At 33.7% G+C, this 17,231-nt stretch overlaps 1 protein-coding gene across 5 annotated transcripts; it reads right to left on the reverse strand.

Moving 5' to 3' along the window:
• Nucleotides 1–10,966: 10,966 nt before the first annotated feature.
• Nucleotides 10,967–15,610, reverse strand: LOC125811566 (uncharacterized). Of its 5 annotated transcripts, none has more exons than XM_049491075.1 (3): nucleotides 15,434–15,610; nucleotides 11,351–12,435; nucleotides 10,967–11,238 (listed from the first exon to the last, which is right to left on the reverse strand). In XM_049491075.1, the coding sequence occupies exon 2, from the start codon at nucleotides 12,408–12,410 to the stop codon at nucleotides 11,406–11,408; it is 1,005 nt and encodes a 334-aa protein (XP_049347032.1). In that variant the 5' UTR covers nucleotides 12,411–12,435; nucleotides 15,434–15,610; the 3' UTR covers nucleotides 10,967–11,238; nucleotides 11,351–11,405. The 5 variants fall into 5 exon arrangements, with proteins under 5 accessions (XP_049347032.1, XP_049347033.1, XP_049347031.1 ...); XM_049491076.1 differs by having other exon boundaries at nucleotides 11,351–12,419; nucleotides 15,434–15,599; XM_049491074.1 differs by having other exon boundaries at nucleotides 11,355–12,435; nucleotides 15,434–15,599.
• Between the last annotated feature and the right edge of the window lie 1,621 nt (nucleotides 15,611–17,231).

Here is a 17,231-nt window from a genome sequence, read left to right on the forward strand (position 1 = left end):
CTTCAATAATACTACTCATTTCAAGAATGCTCAACTCAGAGTTCATGCGGAATTATGAGCATGAACTACTCAACTCAATGACTCAAAGATACCTCTCATCTCAAGACTGTTCGACTTATAAGATTCATGCGGAATTATGGGCATGAACAATTCAACTCAAAGACTTTATAGGTAACATGTAATAGTCTCATGCTTAGAAATATAATCTCAAAGGGTATTAGGAACTCAATTGTAATGACCCGAAAGGTCATTTTTGGAAATTTTAAACTATTTGTTTAACTTGAGTTAATTAATCGATAGTTAGTGGGCTAAAGTGATCATTTATTTAAGACCCTCTATTATTTGGCCCACAATTATTATAATAAGTTAGGGGTTTGTCACTTTTTAATAAATAACTAATTTAGAAAAGAAAGGGAGGCAGAAACTTACCTAGGCGGATGAACGAGATGAAAAAGAACGGTCAAACTTCAAGATTCAAGTAGGTACGCCTTTAAACAATGAATTGAGTGTATGCATAAATGTGACATTTTGTTAATTTATTATTACTATATGTTAGAGGTAACAATTTAGTTTTCAAATTTGGTTAAGATCGTTATTCCTATTGGTGGGTGTGTCATGTTGGTGGGTTAATGTATGCAAGATTATTAATGGCTAAGGTGTTTGGTGGGTATAAAATGAGGAGGTTATAATTTTGTTTGCAGTTGGTGAATGGCGGCAGAATGTTGGTTAAAGGGAAGTGTGATTTGGTAGGATATAGTCATTCAGTAATTATTATCAAATTATAGTATAATAATTAGAAGGATAGGATGGAGAAAAGGATTTTGAGATTAACTTGTGTCAATTTGAGTTCTGGAAAGTTTTGGTTTTCCCCTAATCTAAAAAGCTATGTGCATAATTCGGGTTTTTAGTGTTTCTCCAATTCTTTCTTATAATTATCATATTATGATTCAAGTTTTGATATATTAAGGTAGATAATTGAATATAAGGAGTAATTTATAATATGAATACTATTATAATTATGATATTGGAGAAATTATGACTTAACCGTAGACTTGAAATTTGGAAATATAAGAGTTGACATGTTAATTGGCACCAAGATATAGGAACTTGATTTTAGGTTTGGGTGAGCTCTTGGGTCTAGTTGGACATAGAGTAATATGAATATTGTTAATTTCGAAATCTTATTGTGGTTATTTATTTGAATAGATTGTATTGATTTGGAAGCTCAACGAAAAGGGAAGGCTCAAGTCTCGGAGTGAATTGTGAATCCATTGAGGCAAGTGGATTTCTAAACCCTTGTTAAGCGTATGGAATTCGTGTATTTCCTTGTGGTATATGTTTGGGAGTAATGTGATCAATTGTTTGTGTAATGTGTTGAGAATTGTTTGAAAGACTTGTTGAATCATCGTTGAACTTGTGATTTGTGCAATGTTATGAAAATGGTCATCTCCTCATTATTTGTGTGAACATGTCATTTGCATTATTCTGAGACATGGTTGTGACAAGTGTTATGTGCATTGAGAAAGAATAAGAAATTAAGGAGGATGTACCATTTCGAGGGACGTATCGCGCGCCGCGATGGATACTATATTTCGAGGGACGTGTCGCGCGCCGCGACGGATATTATATTTCGAGGGACGTATCGCGCGCCGCGATGGATACATGGACAGATATGTCCCCCATGGGTCCCGGACTGAGAGACAGCGGGTGTGTATCATTAGGTCAGACATGCATCACTATAATTGACATTGCATTTCATTGCATTGCACATTTTTATTATTAATGAACTTGATCTTGTGTGTTGTTGATCTTGTGAGTACCTTTCTATGGAACTTGTGACTGACGAATATTGAGGTGTTATTGAGAATATATGACCTGTTAGAGTGCTATTGTTGAGTTGTATGCTTTGTAAATTGTAAATTGTTAGGTTGGGTTGGTTTTATGCAGGTTGTAGTTATGGAGGTTAGGATGGGGTGTAAGGAGTACCCGTATTCTGTACTCTTAGCTTGTGTTTAGAGGTTTGCTTGTTGAGTACCGTGTGGTTTGGTACTCACCCCTTGCTTCTACAATCTTTTGTAGGTTACGAGCCCGGATCTTCGTGATACCTTCAATTCTCTTCGTTTCTGAGGTTTTCTGCGGAGATCTGAGAGGTAGCTGTTTGTCATCTCAGCGAACCTTCTTACTCCTGTTTATGATTTTGTTTTTACTTGAAAGACAACGTCATTTGAGACTTGCGTATTTTCTTTCAATTCTAGTATTTACATTAGAGGCTTGTGCACGTGACAACCAGGTTTTGGGGATTGAATTAAGTTGACTTGTTTTCGTAATAGTAATTGCTATTGAACTTTGCTTTATTTCCGCACTTTATCGAAATGATTGAGTTTTAGGCTGACTTGTCTTGGTGGGATACGACGAGTGCCATCACATCCATTTTTGGGTCGTGACATCAATACTCAAGACTTAGAACTTGAAGATACTACTCCTCTCAAAGATACTCAACTTCTGGAGTTCATGCAGAATTTATGGGCATGAACGACTTGACTCGTAGGTCTACATAACATTATGAAACTCATGTATTTGACTCTTCTCATTCTCTGACTTACTTCCTCAAAACTTAGTTCAAATCGATAGTTGATCTCAAAGGATTCACAATTGAACTCAAAGGCTTTCTTGAACTCTACTCTTAACTCTCTCTTGAATTTGAATTATGAATTCAAGAGTTATGATTCATGATATGAAGGATCTCAATAACAATATAGCTATTCGATAATTAGGAATATAACTTTTAAAAGAAACATGAATTCAAGAACTCAAAATCAACTTATCTCAAGAATACTCAAATCTAGGGAAAGTATCCTAGATTACTCTTTTACTGATCTGAAAGTAGATGTAGGGTGTGAGGACGAACTAGTCCAACACTATGATAGCCTTACATACCTAGAAGAACAAGATTCTTGAAGAATCTTGAAGAATCTTTAAGAATCTTTAAGAATCTTGAAGAAGAACTTGATTAGAAGCCTTGAAACCCTAGCTTGAAGGTAAACAATCAAGAAGACCTTTCTTGAGATTTTTGAATTAGTTTCTTGAAATCTCTATGGCCAAGAATTATGATTTTCATTAGTGAAGATGAAAATCTGATTGTTTTGAGCCTTTTATTAGTCAATAATTTCATTTATGGTTTCTTGGAGGTAAAAAGACAAAAATGACTCTTTTTAATATTTTCTCGTCGGCTAATTCGTAACAGCACTGTATAGGTTACTAAAATAGTCATAACTTTTTACTCATATATTGGATTGACGTGAAACTGGTGGGGTTGGAAAGTAGATTCAATTACCTTTAATTGGATAGGTTATGGCTCACGTAACTCTTAATATTCTAAGAGATATGGTCGTTTAAAGTTGATCTAAGCAAAATCTTACTTCAAAACTTAATGAAACTTCAAGAACACTTATCAAGAACTCATCAAGAACTCTAATCTTTAAATTTCAAGAATGAAATTACGCTGAATAAATCATGATTGGCGTGTGGGTGAAAGAACCCAACACTATGGAAGCTTACATACCTCTTAGGGATCAAACCCATGGCGAAAATCCGCTACAACACGCAAGAATCTCGACGAACGCTTGATCCTCTTCTCTTTTCTCCTTTTCTCTCTTCTTTTCTCTTCTTGAACTCTCAACTAAAACCCTAGGCCAATTTTAGGATTATAAAACTGAACCTAATAGTATTAGACCCTTAAAATATTACTAAAAACGAATTAAATCTGGTTGGGTAAGGAAAAGACCAAAATACCCCTCTTTATTTTCGGCTAACTTTCCTTAACTGGACAGCCGATCTTCAAAAGGCCATATCTCCCTCATCTGACCTCGAAACTTACCAAACTCGGCGGCGTTGGAAAGATAATTCAAATATCTTCCCTACGGTATCTGGTAGCACACCTAATTCATCCTGAGCTAGGAATTTTGGTTGTTTGAAGTCGACCCAAAACTCATACTTAAGCATAACTTGCAAAATTTCAGATTTTGCCATTTCCAATTTAATTCTTTTTGAAACTCAAGGTGCTACATCTAGTGACCTTAACACTTAAGAAATTTTAAAGTCCTTGGTAAAATCTTACTCACTACGAAGAACGGTTCGAGTCTTAGCTCAAAAAATTTCTGGGGTGTTACAATTAGAAATAAGTGAAACATAAGACGTATATTTCAATAATTTTTCCATGATTGTAATGGAACAATATAATAGACGAACGAGGACTTAACGAAATTGGAGGTCCGGACATAAGGGGGACTAAAAGGGCCCGTCCCATCTCACTAAGCTTACCGTACATGACTGAGGTCTTGGGATTTTTTTTTTGATACATATTATTTCGAATACAAAATTGTAACAAAGATAATAGTTTATTACCAAGATTACATAATTTTAGTAAATGAATACAAATTTAAATAAGGCGAAATGGTCTAATGGACCCCTATACTTGTCTGAGTTTGTATTATGGACCCTTTTACTTAATCATTTACCAATTGAGCCCTTAAACTCAATAAAACACAATATATCAAATTCCTTTGACCATTGACCAGGCTTATGTGGCATTAAGATGACTGAGTTGGGGAGAGAGTGTGACTACACGCATATGAAGGCAAGTGAACATCATATTTAAACTTAAAATATTAAAATAATAATAAAAATAAATTTAAAAAGATCCCTCTTCTTCCCTCAACTCCATCCACTTTTTCGCTGCCATCCCCATCCCTGCCCCCAACTACTTTTTCTTTCTTCACCACACCTATGGTCATCTTGATCTTTAACGGATATTTGGCATTGGGACCTCCTTGACGTCAAGTTTCAAGCTGTTATCAGTGGAGGGAGAGAGGGCATTGGTTGATTTTATGGCAATGCTCGCTGGAGTCCATTGATTTTGCAGTGGAGTGAGAGAGAGAAAGGCAACACTGATACCTTTTCGCTAGAACGGGAGGCGACGAGAGTGTTTGTTGAAAGGCGGAGAGCACGGAGAGGAGAGGTTGTCGTTGATGATTCGCAAGGGGGTCACCGGTGGTGTGGCGGCTTAGGGTTGCTGATTTTGTGGTGGTTGGAGAAGAAGGAAAGAAAATAGTGAAGGTTTGCGATGGAGATGGAGACGATGAAGGAGAAAGTACAGGTCTCGCCGGCGAGAGGAGCGGTGGTGCGGTGACATTCACCGGTGGATTTTGGATGTTACATGGTTGCAACCGGAGTGGAGGCGTGGAGTCCCAATTTTTTCTTAAATAATCAATTTAAAATTTATTAATTTACCTTTTATTTAATAATTGTCCAAAAATAAATTATTATAAAAAATAAAAAATGATGTGGCAAAATTTATCTTACATGAAATGTGACATCAACGCGATTGAGAGTCAGGATGAGTTGAAAGGGTTCAACATGTTGAGTTTAAATGAATTTGGGGGTTCAGATGACAAATGGATAAGTAGAAGGGTTCACAATACAAACGAGTACAAGTACAAGGGTCCACCAGACCATTTAACCTTTAAATAAACTTCAAACTTAAATTCAAAACATTACAAATTCAAAACATATAAACACGTAAACTAGTCGAAGAACTATCAATATGAAAAAAAATATATTATAGATTACCTTTTTACACAAATATTTTAATTTTTTTCAGATACATTGTATTACTAATTAATGCAGCATTTAACCTTTATTGTGTTTATGATTATTTTTCAATTGATCAAAAAACATTCCTTTTTAAGTAAAAAAAAAAAAAGGAGAACTACATATATATATATATATTGCCAATTAACTGGATCGCACTAAAGTAAAACTTTAATTTTTTCTGACCAAAAAGATAAGACTCGTGCTATTTAAATAATTATTATTGATGAAGAATTTTACCAGAAAAAACTTTAATTTTTATTGAGCATTTTATTTTGGAAAGAGAATCTGAACTTTGACCTACAAATTTTACCCTTTTTTTTACATGCACTGAATTTTATGAGAAAAAGTATATAGTAAAAGAAAAGAAGAGTATTTATGAAAGATTTAATTGAAATCTATTGGCTACAAGTACCTAGATTCTTCACCTACTCTTCTAGGCTTGCAGTTTTGGTAGTTAAAGGTAAATAATCAAGATAATGTTATGGCAAAAGATTTGTTGTTTGCAAGTATTATTACCACTATATATCATTGTCTTCTTGTCTAGAGGAGGTTGAGTACTAACTGTTTTGTTTTCATTTGGTGTTCAGTATTCGTTTTGATTCTGGACTAATTAAGATTTTATATTAAAAGAATTTTTGAATTGGCCGATAAAAATATAAGATAGACGAGAAGATAAGAGGTGAATGATATTGAAAATAGCTAGGTTTGGTTAGTTTGAAATGAAATGAGGAATGGTCTCGTCGATGCAATATTTCACGATTTTATGCTTCCTATGTTGTTGGGTCTGGTAATGTGATCTCTTAGGAGAATCAATGACTGCGTCAAAAATATAGTACTGTTATTATATTTGAAACTTCTTAATTGGTTTGTTGTAAAATCGAACCTAAAAACTCTCTCCCTCAGAAAGTCTTTTATCCCCAAGTCTCTTAACTAGGTTGGAGAATAACGAAGTTCTCCTTACTAAAAGTGATTTCATATTTGGAGCTCGAACTTGAGATTTCTTGATAAAAATAAAGAATCACTTATCACTTTATAATTTTTTGTTATCAGTAAATACTAATTCGAGTGTCATATTTACACCGAATATATTAACTTATCACGACTAAGTGATTAAAAATTAGGTGATAGAAAGTTAATGTTAGAATGCATATGAGATGTATCTATTTGGTTGGTTTAAAATTTGAAACTCTAACTTCTATATAGAGGATTAAATTATAACGATTAGGTTATCTTTGTGTGACTTATTAATTACGAATTCGAATCATGAAATCAATTATTGATGTTTGTCTCAGAATAAATTGTCTACAGACATATAATTGTACCTAATGAAAATGTGATTCTTCTCTAAACTCTGTATAAACATGAGATGCATTATGCATCCGACAATCTGCTAACATTTCCTAATAATATTTAAACATGAGATGCTTCATGCATCAGAACACCCGACAACGTTCCTTAACAGTATTTAGTTATATTTAGCTAATTCATAATATTGATCAATACACTAATATACTTCAAACTTATTTAAAATTTTGGTTTTCTTTGAAGAACAATATTCCTCTATAGCAATAACCAATCACACACCAAACATTATTGTAATATTTCATATAGACAAAGATCATATATTTACAAAGACAAATAATACAAAAAATATTTGTTTTGACTCCATTATTTGATATATTGAAACTTTTTCAAAAGCCAAAAGTTTTTCTTTTGTACTTATTTTACAAAACATAAACACTATAACAAAGTTTCATTTAATTATTTTGTTCATATCCCCCTTTGTGCCTGCATGATCTTATCATTTTCCCTTTTGGTTGCAATTTTAGTAGGCATATATATGTTAGTATGTAAGAGAGGTAACAAATATATTGAAAAACTCAAATCTCCATATCTTGCCCCATACATTCTTCTCCCTTGCCTACTAAAATCCCACAACAACTACCAATCTTTTCTTATGACAAAATCTTTTAATTTTGACCCAAATATCATATCTTTAAAGATCCAATTCTTTTATAGTATTCATTTTTATTTTTTTTTGAATTAGTTCTTTGGGTGTTTATAATGATCAAATGGAACGTGATTCAGATGTGTCCCAGTGATTAATGAAGTGAGTTGAGAATCATGAGGTTTTCAGGTCGATGGCCTTGGTGGACGGAGTAGTTACCTTGTACGTGCATTTGGTGGGAGGTGATATATATCCCGTGAAATTAGTTGAGATATTGAGAAAATTGACCCGAACACACCATGGTTATAAAAAAAAAAGTGAAAAGTTAATTTGATGGTGAGTGACAATCTTAATAATATTTGCGGAGCCATATTCCAACAAGAGTATTCAGTTGAACACCCTTCCACGATAAATTATATTACTGTTAATATATATAAAGTATATTTTAAAAAAAAAAAAGAAACTTATCAAGAATCTTGGATAAAAACAGAAAGATAAAGCTAGATATATAGCAATGGAAGGAGGATAAGAAATCAGAAAAAAAAAGATGTATTATTTATGTAAATACAGAGTTGAACCATGCAATAAAATTAGTATTATACATATTCACAAAAAAAAAAAAAAGAAGACAAAAATCCCCTCATGTTATAGTTGAAGGCAAATTCAACCTTTAAAGTTTATGTATTTTTACATCGATTGCAAATTAATATACAATAAATCAAAATATTTATAGATATTTCGTGAATTTCTTAATAATGATAAGGTCTAGGCCAAATTTACTGTGTTCACATGAACTCATAAGTTCAATAACATACAATGAATTTTCATATATGGTGTCAACATTTTAAAAAGTGAACAAAAAAATAAATTCATATAACTATGTTTTAAGAAAAAAATCAACAAAGCGGTGATCTAGAAGGTAGGGGTTCATCAGAATTTCCTCAACAAAAAATTACTTATTTATAAGATATTTTTAATTTTTTTTTATGTGTGTATATAAATTTTGTGCCTTCCAAACATTAGATTAGAGGTTGACTGCGTACACTCTATACTCAAGCACAAAAATTCACAAAAAAATGTAACATCTACGTAAACTCTATACTCAATGGCGGTCGACGGAACCATCTTATGCTAATTAGATCCTTTCATTGAAAAAATTATACTATTTAGCTAGGTTAAAATTTTAGATTTCAGTTTATATTGACTCGCCCTTATCTTTTACGTGTCTCCATTCTTTTCAATATTTTGACACCCCATAGTAAATATTCCGACTCCCACCACTGTCTACTCACTTTACACTTCACTTATTGACTCCCCTTATCTTTTACGTGTCTCCATTCTTTTCAATATTTTGACACCCCATAGTAAATATTCCGACTCCCACCACTGTCTTCTCACTTTACACTACACTTATGAGATTATACTGAATACGTAGATAAAGCATGGTGCAAGTGGAAATTAAAACACTTAAAAAGGGGACATGGAGGTATATACTTAGGAAATTGCTCGTGGCTTTCTTTCTGCAAAACATTTTAACCTTTGTCTGGGGACATAATATTATGGGCAGCTACAAACTAATGGGGTCTCAAAACATTAATTTGTCCTATTTTGTCACTTAGTATAAAAAGCCTATTTTTTTTTTATATATGTAATATATAGTTTATATTTCTTAATGGTCTGCACGTGGTACAATTTTACAAATCATAAAGTTTTAATTTTTGTGAATTTTAAATCTTTCCATTTATGCTGAAAATGTGGAACTTTAATTTGTTTTATGTGTTATTGAGGACGACAGAATATATGTTTTAAGGAGAAAAATACTATATTCTTAAATTAAATAATGTTGTAATATTAAGTTGACCATAAAGTAGGTTTGATAATTATTAGAAGAAGAAAAAAACAAAAAAATGTTCGAGAATGAGATCTTATTGAAACTATTCATATACAGTTCATTTTTTAGGATCATATCAGATTTAATGTTCAAGAATGATATATTATTAAAACTGTCCATATATATACGGTTCATTCTTTGGGACCATATCATATTTCGAATTTGATGAAATAGGATTAATTGAGACGATATTTTGTAATGCGTTTATCTTGAATATATTAATCATTTCTTTTTCTTTTTCTTTTTCCAATCACTTGGAAATGAAAAAAATAAATAAAAATTAAATCAGAATTGTTGTTTATATTGAAAGGAATAGAAGCCTTTATCAATGAGGATGAATTCTTGCTTTTGTAAAACTAGAGAAATAAAACAAAATTCTTCGGATATTGGGTGTCGTTTGGAGATACTGGAGACAACCACAACAAACGTAGTCTAATAGTCTAATTCCACGAGTAGGTTCTGAGTGGGTAAAATGTACATAGCCTTATCTCAACATTTATGGAGTAGAGAGGTTATTTTTGATTGATCCTAACAACCCCCCTTCATTACATGTACTTGGACGGCAACGTAAATGAGTTCAGAGTTCGAGATAACAAAGACATTAACAATTTTAAGTGAAGGAATATTGAATATAACTTCATAACGAATAACTTTTTCACGAAACATAAGTTGATAAATTCGTATTATAATATCCCATGAGCCATAAGGCATAAGTTATGGCTAGACATGACTTCAATTTTTTAAGAACTTACACCCCACTGGCCACTACTCCTAAGTTTGATTGCTACCGGGCAAAAATATTAAAAACCAACTCATTTGAAGTACGAATCGTGCAATTTTACGTCTGTCTGTGAGAGAGAGAGAGACAAGTGGTTTAAGACTACTTCTGTAACATGGTCTATTGGCCTAATTAAAGAAAAAGAATGGGATATGGGCATTCAAAGAAAAGAGTCACACATTGACCCAATCTAAGGTAGTTCACAACTTCACCACCCCCATTTGTTGACGAGGGATAAAAAACCTAATGAGCATCCAATGTATAATAATTACGCAATCAGATCACTTACGAGATAGTATAACAACTTACTGTTGCTCCAAAACATTCTTTTGAATTCTGCAACAGTCAGATTTCTAAAGTGTCTTACAGGTCTCCCCGCAAATTCAGTACCTAATGAGTTTATCGTAAAACTCCTCAATTACATAATACAATACGTATGCATATCACGAATAACACCATGAAGCAACTCTGTACAGTACAAGCATACAACTACTTCCCACAAATGTGAAAACCCTGTTAATTGCCCTACAGCACATAACTCGCGCAAAAATCTGCACATAACTCGCTGTCTATTCTTTCAGCAGTTGTACATATTGATAACCTGGGACATATATTCGAAGAGACGGGAAATGAACAGCTAAAAACAAAGTGAATATTCCTTTCATGCTTGTAGTAGCCAAAAGCTGAATAATGAAACATAATATTTTGCTTGCAGTATTGGGGTTTATTCATAAGACAAGAAGCAAAACTAGCAAATTGCTTTCCAACTTTATCAATTCAAGTAAAAAATAGATTTAAAGCATTTGCATAGCACACAGGCTGAGATGAGATTTCATCAAGAAAGACATGTATACAAGTTATACTACTAACCAAACACAATCCTCCATTTCCACTCCTGAATCTTGTATCCAAGAATCGATTCCCCAGAGCTTCAGCACAACATATTTTGGACCACGAGGTACCCTCCACCTGAAAGTGATCACAGAAAACCACTCTCAGGTTGTTGAAATTTTCCAAACAAAAAGGTATACAAAGAAGAGAAATGAATTATAACTGTAGTAGTATTATATGCTACAAGTACCTACAGCGGTAACATTCAAAAGGAACAGCAAGCAAACACATGTTTGCAGCCAGAACTAATTTTCTGGTGTTGGTTGTCGACGCAGGCGTCTCCGGGGACCTGACCCTCCGTCAGAGTCTTCATTCTCGTCTTCTCTAGTATCAATTTCCCCTTCATAGGTTTCACCCCAAAGTCTTCTTGAAGGTCGTCTCCTCCCAGTTGCCTGAGCCCGAGTTCTTGAGGAACCTGACCAGCTACTACTCCGAGAATTACTCCTAGGTTGGAGAATCCGAACAAAGAGAAAAACAGTCAGCAAACCACCTTCATCGAAGGTTAAACTGGTGCTTTCACTACCCTCTTCTGAAACAGATGACTGCAATGTACTGAGCAAATCTCCTAAATCTCTCTGTCGTTCCAGCCTCCTCCAACTGCGCTGCCTCTCTGGGTCAGCTTCTGTAGGACGTACAAGAGGATGCTCCTGCCTAGCATGCTTACGCAAATCTGTATATGTGCCACTGAACTCGCATGTCTCGCTAGAGCAGCTTCTTAATTTAGCATTCATGTGACAGCGGGCAGAGTCTACAACAATCCAATCATTTATCTGGCCACGGCAGAGAGGGCATAGCATCTTCTTTATTTCATGGTTCTCGCAAGACAAGGCATCTAGGGATATAGAACCACCTTCAGTTCTTTCACCTGGCAGTTCAGACAGAGCTTCTGATAACACTACAGTAGATTCCGTAATAGAAGCTGAAGTTGGGATCTCCACTTGCTGTGTTGTTGATGCTGAAGCTTCTTCAAACGACTTTTTGAACTGATCAAAACAATTTGAATGCCTATAACTTGTGTCACACATAAAAGGACGACAGCCCTTCTCATGAGAGGCACACAGAAGGAGAATAGCATTATGAGGATGTTCCATACACACTGGGCATCGAGCATCTTCCCAGTCCTTCACATTTTCCTCATTTTCCAAAGGGTTTTTGGACAACGATTGCCTTGAGTGACTCGAGCTACAAGAATAAGGAGAAGCTCTGCTCCTATCAAAAGAAACAGACCTATCTCTTCTCTCCTTAGGCATGTTTAGTTTCTATAAGAAAATAGAACTGTCACATGACAAAAAATTATGTAAGCAGTGCTGAAATACAAATCCATGCAGAACCTTCACCAAAAGACCAATATATAAACTAACATGTGTAAGCAAGCTACATGTCAAGTTTAAAAAAGAATTTAAATAAAAAGGCAAACATGAATCAACATCACATGCCTCAGCCAAATGGTTAAAATGCTTGTTCAGTAACATTGTATTATTTTAGGCCTACATCATCTGATCAGTTTAGCATGCATCACGAATAAATCAGGAATTAATGACACACAACTGCCAGCTCTTTTGTAAAACTGGGTGTCAGTTCAGATAAAAGGCTGAACAACTAAAGTATGACGAAAACAGAAACTATGTCAAACAAAACTCGCCGTAAAAGGCTAGAAGAGTATAACCACCAACTTTAAAGAAAACAATGAAAAAGAAATAACATTCAACAATCAGCTAAGCATAAAATCTAAAATCAAGATGGGAACTAGTGAATACTATGTTTAAGGTCCTCTTTATTCGGGTCCATTTCACCCCACTACCTAGTAATTTATTTTTTTCAAGATTGTTACCCCAACGCTGAGAGACAATCTCTAACCAGACACATAAGAAAAAACTTCATTCAAGCAACTGGAAAGCACCAGATCTGATGCAAGTACAACAACAACTAAGCCTAAGACACAACTAGTAGGTACTAGGTAGTGCCCATCATTTTCTTACATCATATCCCATTCTTAACCAAGTCTGCATTCAGAGATCACGCGTCTTTCAATCTGCCACGTCTCTTTCTAGGACGTCCCCAATCATCGCAGTGTCACACACATGAACCAGTGCACATCTTGTCAGCATAGGATCAAAACAAACCATGCTATACAATTCTCTCAGTTATACTTGCATCCTTTATCTGATGTGATCATTCCTATTCCTGTTAAAATCTTTGTTCGATCATATACACCCGTAATATTTAGTGAAAAATTCAATAAAGGAAGTGAACTGACTACAGTTCCCATGATGAATACACAGAAACCACAGACTGCACATCTTTAGTATTCAACACTACATTAATATCTCGATATCATCATTGTGTGCATTGCAACGGAGATCAAATATCAAACTCTTTTAAGTTTGCAAAACATGGAAAACAAAAAGAACAACAGAAGCCGTGTCAAGATGAAAAGGCTTTGTTAGCCAAATAAATCCATCTCCTTCTGAATTTGTCCAAATCCATGAACAACCAAGTTGCACCTAATCCAAACAAACTGGTCGGTACTTCAACTACCATACCAATTCAGGTTTTGTAACACCCAATAGATACATATTCACTTCAAGTAATGAATAGGATTAATTAGGGTGATCATCCACATACCCTGACAAAAAAAATCACATCATATTAGTATATGAAGCATCTTCAGTAGATATAAAGTCCTCTCATCCATGCAACTAAAACAGAACTTCACTTTTCCACCCAAATCTTTGGCATAATAAGCCAGGGTCACTTGGAGCCTGATGGAAAACACTGCTATATTCTCACAAGCATCAGCCCAAACCAAAAGGAGCATCCATCCTCACCATGAGCAAAACCCGAAGCTCTACCACATATTGAGGCTGCAAAACCCAACTGAAATTTCTAAATCAACCTTTATCTCTTCATACTAACACTGATCCATTTGCAAAACTTTTTATGTATATTAATTTAAACTCCAGAAGTTCATTTTTTCTTACTCAAAACATCCGAATAAAAAGTTCAAAACTTATCATGTTACTTTTGTCGAATACAACCTGAAGTCGCCAAATTACAGTTCTCAGTCACTCTCCTGTACCAACTCACTAATACACCAACAGTTGCACAGATGATAACGTAAACACCAACTAAATCAACAAGATTTCCACCCCATACCAATTGACATACACAGATCATAACCAATCATTAAAAAAATAATTAAATATGTAGTTCTTATCTTTAGGTATTTCAATAATATCATGTGCCCCTTCATCAACTTAATGCACAAAGCCTACAAGTAAATATCAGATCAAAAGAAACATAAACAACAATCTATTAGCACTTTTCACTTCCCAAATCCAACAAGCTCATGATTTCTCAATAGAGTTCAGCTTGAAACATTAGCTCAAGCACTTCTTCTGGAACCTACTACAATTATAACATGCAACCCAATCTCAATAGAAATAAACACTAAAAACAGACATAAAAATCCTCAACAGATAGTGGCACAAAACATGAACTCAAACAATCTCCAATTAAATAAGGCCTAATTTAACTTCAGACACCAAACCCAGTTCCAATTTAATGAATAAACTCAAACAATCATCCAATTTAACAAATCACAAATCCAATTAACTCCTAAAAACAACCAAACCTAGTTCTCTTGTTAAAAAGGCCTAATTTTGACGTCAAACACTACCCAAATAAATTTTTTCTAACTAAACCAACTGAAACCCACAGCTAAAATCAAACACTTCTACGGTTCTCCAATTAAAAAGGCCTAATTTTGATGCCAAATACAACCCAAATCAAAATTTGTGAATAAACAGACCAAAATCCACATCTAAAATCAAACAATTCTACGGTTTTCCGATTCAAAAGGCCTAATTTCGATGCCAAACACAACCCAAATCAAATTTTGGGAATAAACCGACTGAAACTCACATCTAAAATCAAACACTTATCCAGTTCTCCGATTAAACAAACCTAATTTGACCTCAAACAAAAAACCCAAATCAATTTTTATGAATAAACACTAAAACAACCGACACCCACATCTAAAATCAAACACTTCTCCAGTTCCCCAATTCCAAAACGCCTAATTTTGATCTCAAACGCCAACACCCAAATCAAATTTTACGGAAAAAAACACACACAACCAAAACCCACATCAAAAATCACGTTTAAAACAACCAAAACACAATCAAAGGTGGAAAATAAGCAAAATGAACAGATCAAATAACACAACTTGTTGATTAACAAAACTAGATTAATCTTCCATAAAACGAGTTACCAGATGTTTTACAGACACCGATCTGAACAACCCTTATCGTTAAATCTTCCTTTGTGATGATTCAGTACTCTGAAGATTGAATTTTTCTGAAACCCTAGTGTTTTTGAACAACTCTGAAAAGGCTGCAGCTGAGTTGCCAAGCTGCTCCCTTGACTCTTTGATGAGAATGAAAAGACTAGAAATTTGTAGGGGGTAAACGAGTATTTATAATAAAATAGAGGGGCTTGTTGAGGTGGATTCTGACGTGGCAGAGTAATGTTCGCTCAAATCAACATTTCGAGTTCGGTATCAGCATTGAAGTTTCATTAAATTTGTATTCACATTGATCAGTTTTATATTGAAGGATAAAATGTTTTCTAACAAAGACGATTTTGTACCACAGACTCGTATTATCAGATCGATTTTGAAGGACAGGGTCTTCTTTTATAGTTGACACCTCTTGGAAACTAAACTGCCCCTTCTGCTAAGTTGGAACTAGGGAAGTTAAAGCAGGACGTCTGGTGTGACATCATCCTTATGGATGTATTACATATCCTACTCGTGTTACCAAGGTCTTCTGAGTAGGGTTCTACCAGCGCGCTATTTTCTCAATTTTGAAAATTTTAATGTGGTTTGATTTTTTCTCTTCTTTTTTTTTTTCGATTTTCTGATCATTCTTTAGTATATATGTTAAGGTTAAATTATATTTAAATTTGTGCATTGCAAAATTGATTTCTCGTAAACAATAATCTAAATAAGATGCTTATTTTCAAATACTGAAACACGAATTTTAGTTTAGATAAAGAAATCTCAATTATCCAGATCTACCGCATGTTATACGTGATTTGATTAATAATAAATAGGCGCCGTTTTGTTCCTTGTTCTGGCGTTCTGGCAAGTAGCAGCACGCACCAAATGCTTAATTTCAAGAATCTTTTTTCTAACTATAAATAGTTCAAAAAATAAAAACTATGTTTTTTGGAAAATTTTATTTTAAGTTAAAGACACAATATACTGCCAAATATTTTAAAATATTTCATGTGCAATATTAAAGTCAAAGAATATTTTAATCGAGATATATTAACATTTTATAAAACAAAATACAGAGAAAAATAAGACACATAATTATCCTGCGATGCACATTATATATTCTGGCGAAATGATTCAACACAATAATAATATTATATGTAAGTTTTATAATGTGACCTTATCTCTTGTTATTTCGTTAACAATTACTAATATAGTATTTGTGGAATGCACGAAAAATATTATGGAGAAAATCATAAAAATATACTTTATTTGCTAGATCATATTAATTTTTTTTTAATTTATCAATTGTGAAATTTAAATTATTTGATACACAAAAAGAAAGTAAGAAATTTCCTAGTTATTTGCCACAGAAAAGAAATTTCCTAATTTATTCTTATTGTAACAAGATGAACTAAAAGCCACGTGTCAGTGTATAATGATCTGTATTTTATCTCTAAAAAAATATAATATATGTGAAAACATGTTTTGAATATGGGATGCTACCTTATTTTCTGAAAAATAAATAAATTTTAATTCATTGTTCCTATCCACCTTCTCATTTTTATATATTTTTTAAATCTTCACTGGAAAAGGTGATTCTTGAATAATTTCATCCACTGCAAAAAAAAAATATTTAGGACATGATCCTGTCTAGTTAAGAATGAAAATATCTTGTTCATTCAATCACAAGCCGTATTAATAACTCTTGCCGCAATTTAATTAAACGAAAGATATATAAAATATAACTCTTGCATTACCACTTTTTGTATGTATTTGGAGTGCATATTCT

Source organism: Solanum verrucosum, unplaced genomic scaffold (genome assembly GCF_900185275.1).
Source record: "Solanum verrucosum unplaced genomic scaffold, falcon-dt-bn FXZP01000238.1, whole genome shotgun sequence".
NCBI classification, from domain to species: domain Eukaryota; kingdom Viridiplantae; phylum Streptophyta; class Magnoliopsida; order Solanales; family Solanaceae; genus Solanum; species Solanum verrucosum.

Coding starts and splice junctions, on each gene's coding strand:
- LOC125811566 (XM_049491075.1), bottom strand. CDS start 12,410: ATGCCTAAGGAGAGAAGAGATAGGTCTGTTTCTTTTGATAGGAGCAGA.